Raw genomic sequence first — 1,048 nt, forward strand, 5'->3', positions numbered from 1 at the left:
ACTTTGCGAGGGTTCGTTTCAGCCGGAGTGATATATGATCGGTCCGTGGTCAGTCCGTTGTTGGTACTCCGCCGCTATGCTTTCTTCACGCTAGCGGATCTAGAGGAGGCCTTCTATTCACTCTCTATTGTCAGCACCGACTGTGGTGCTCAAGGTTACTACTGGGCTGGGCAATGGTACATACTGCTCCGAGCGGGCATGGGACTTCCCGCTTCGCCTTCTATGCTGCAAACGTCAATGCAGGTCACTCTCAAAGAGTTTGATGATCACGTTGCTCCTACTCTGCTATTGGCATCGTACTGCGTTCGGTCCTTTATGGATGATATTGCACAAGGAGCTAGTTCTGTAAACGACAGAGACCTCCTTGCCGAGGGAGTGAACACCACGATCACTAAGAATGGCTTCTCTGAGCAGCGACCTAAGAGGATACAGAATTGGGTGAACGGCGTGGATAATGAAGACGACAAAGCCGGGGCGCTGTTTGGGGTCTTGTGGAACCCGCAGACGGACTCCTTATCACTGGCGGCGGTCCCTGATCTCGGTCATGCAGGAAGTGACAAAGGCCGATCATCGAGTCTAACACTGCGTAAATATATCTCCTGGTTGAACTCTCACTTTGACCCGATGGGGTTGAGGCTTGAGGAAGCCATGGCAGGTAGGCAGTTGCTGCGTACAGCTGTTCGTTCGGGCATCTCACTCGATGATCCTTTCCCAGCTGAGCTTGTGAACAGGGCTCGGGCGTTACATGATACGTATGAAACGGCTCGAGCAACTCCTCGATTCGTAGAGGGCGAGACTCTCGTGGTTGCATGCGACGCTTCACTGGTCGGTTGGGCTTGCACGGTGACTGACTGCCAGGGTACTAGACTCTATGCGCGTGGAGGTCTGCATGACGCCGGCATGAAAGCTGGAGTATACCACGGCTTGAGCTCTATGCGTTGGTAGAAGCCCGGAAAGTCATCGACGTCTCTTACAGGATGACCCGGTAGTGAGGAAATCGTCTCGTCAGCGACAGTGAGATTAATGTTCAACGCCTCACATCGAAAGG

The 1,048-nt window shown here is 53.2% G+C and overlaps 1 protein-coding gene across 1 annotated transcript; it reads left to right on the forward strand.

The window, feature by feature from the left end:
* Positions 1 to 237: 237 nt before the first annotated feature.
* On the forward strand, positions 238 to 945 carry Pmar_PMAR016325 (hypothetical protein; the record flags this gene model as incomplete). Its single annotated transcript, XM_002781751.1, has 1 exon — positions 238 to 945. One exon carries the CDS (start codon positions 238 to 240, stop codon positions 943 to 945), a length of 708 nt encoding a protein of 235 aa, XP_002781797.1.
* Positions 946 to 1,048: the final 103 nt, after the last annotated feature.

The sequence above is a fragment of the Perkinsus marinus genome (assembly GCF_000006405.1).
Source record: "Perkinsus marinus ATCC 50983 genomic scaffold scf_1104296941610, whole genome shotgun sequence".
NCBI lineage: Eukaryota > Perkinsozoa > Perkinsida > Perkinsidae > Perkinsus > Perkinsus marinus.